This window comes from Bison bison, unplaced genomic scaffold (assembly GCF_000754665.1).
Source record: "Bison bison bison isolate TAMUID 2011002044 unplaced genomic scaffold, Bison_UMD1.0 scf7180017864526, whole genome shotgun sequence".
Taxonomy (NCBI): Eukaryota; Metazoa; Chordata; class Mammalia; order Artiodactyla; family Bovidae; genus Bison; species Bison bison.
In genome coordinates this window covers 3,718,805-3,719,553 of record NW_011495077.1, presented here as the reverse complement: position 1 = coordinate 3,719,553, position 749 = coordinate 3,718,805, and the positions used below count along the sequence as shown (strand labels likewise).

The window sequence follows — 749 nt, the reverse complement described above, 5'->3', positions numbered from 1 at the left end:
GATTGTTTCCCTAGTGGAAAACAATAAGCCTGTGTTTGCTCTTTTAAGAGTCAATTGTTTCGAAGGGTTTCTGATTCCACTGTTTTGATGATTTGAGAGGTTTTACGAGGATTCTGAGCTTATCCCTCCCAATGTTACCACAAACCTTACACTGCTTTCTGTCACTTCAGAATAAAAATAAATAACTGAAGAAAGTAATTACGAGATGGCACAGAGGGCTACGGAAGTCAGAGAACTAGCCATCTACTTGTGGAAAGCAACACATTTTGATTACTGAGTATACAGTATACAGAATAATTGTTAACTCATATTAACAATCAAACATGACTCTCCAAGTGCATAACCACACAACATGGTTTTTTCTCAAAATACTTTCCATGGGTGCAACCTGTACGATTTTCGGTATTCTCAGCAGCCGTGTAAGGACAAACTGCTTTCTCCTAAGTTTGGGTGGCCTGGTTCTACCTCACGATTACTAAGTGGTTTACAATCACAACCTCCAGCTCCCGGTTCACCAGCGAAGAGATGTGATTTCCTGGTACGAAAACGCGAGGTGGCCCGCAAACGCAGAGGTAAAAGGTCTCAGTTACAGCCCGCGGATCGGCCCAAAGCGGGTCATGGGGTTCCGCCCAGGCCCCCGCACCGGCTGGTGGAGCGGACACCGGCACCTTTGTTTGCGCTCCGCTTCCCTGGACCCCGGCCGAGAGCCGCGGGTGGGGGCGCGGGCCCCGCGGACCTGGCACTGTCCC

At 48.7% G+C, this 749-nt stretch overlaps 1 protein-coding gene across 1 annotated transcript in view; it reads left to right on the top strand.

Annotated features, from left to right (window-relative positions):
- Nucleotides 1–352: 352 nt before the first annotated feature.
- The window catches only part of NEO1 (neogenin 1), a 240,744-nt gene continuing 240,347 nt past the window's right edge, over nucleotides 353–749 (top strand). The window contains exons 1-2 of the mRNA XM_010831422.1: nucleotides 353–419; nucleotides 519–739. Of these exons, the coding sequence (XP_010829724.1) occupies nucleotides 353–419; nucleotides 519–739 (288 nt within the window). The remainder of the gene's footprint in view (nucleotides 420–518; nucleotides 740–749) is intronic.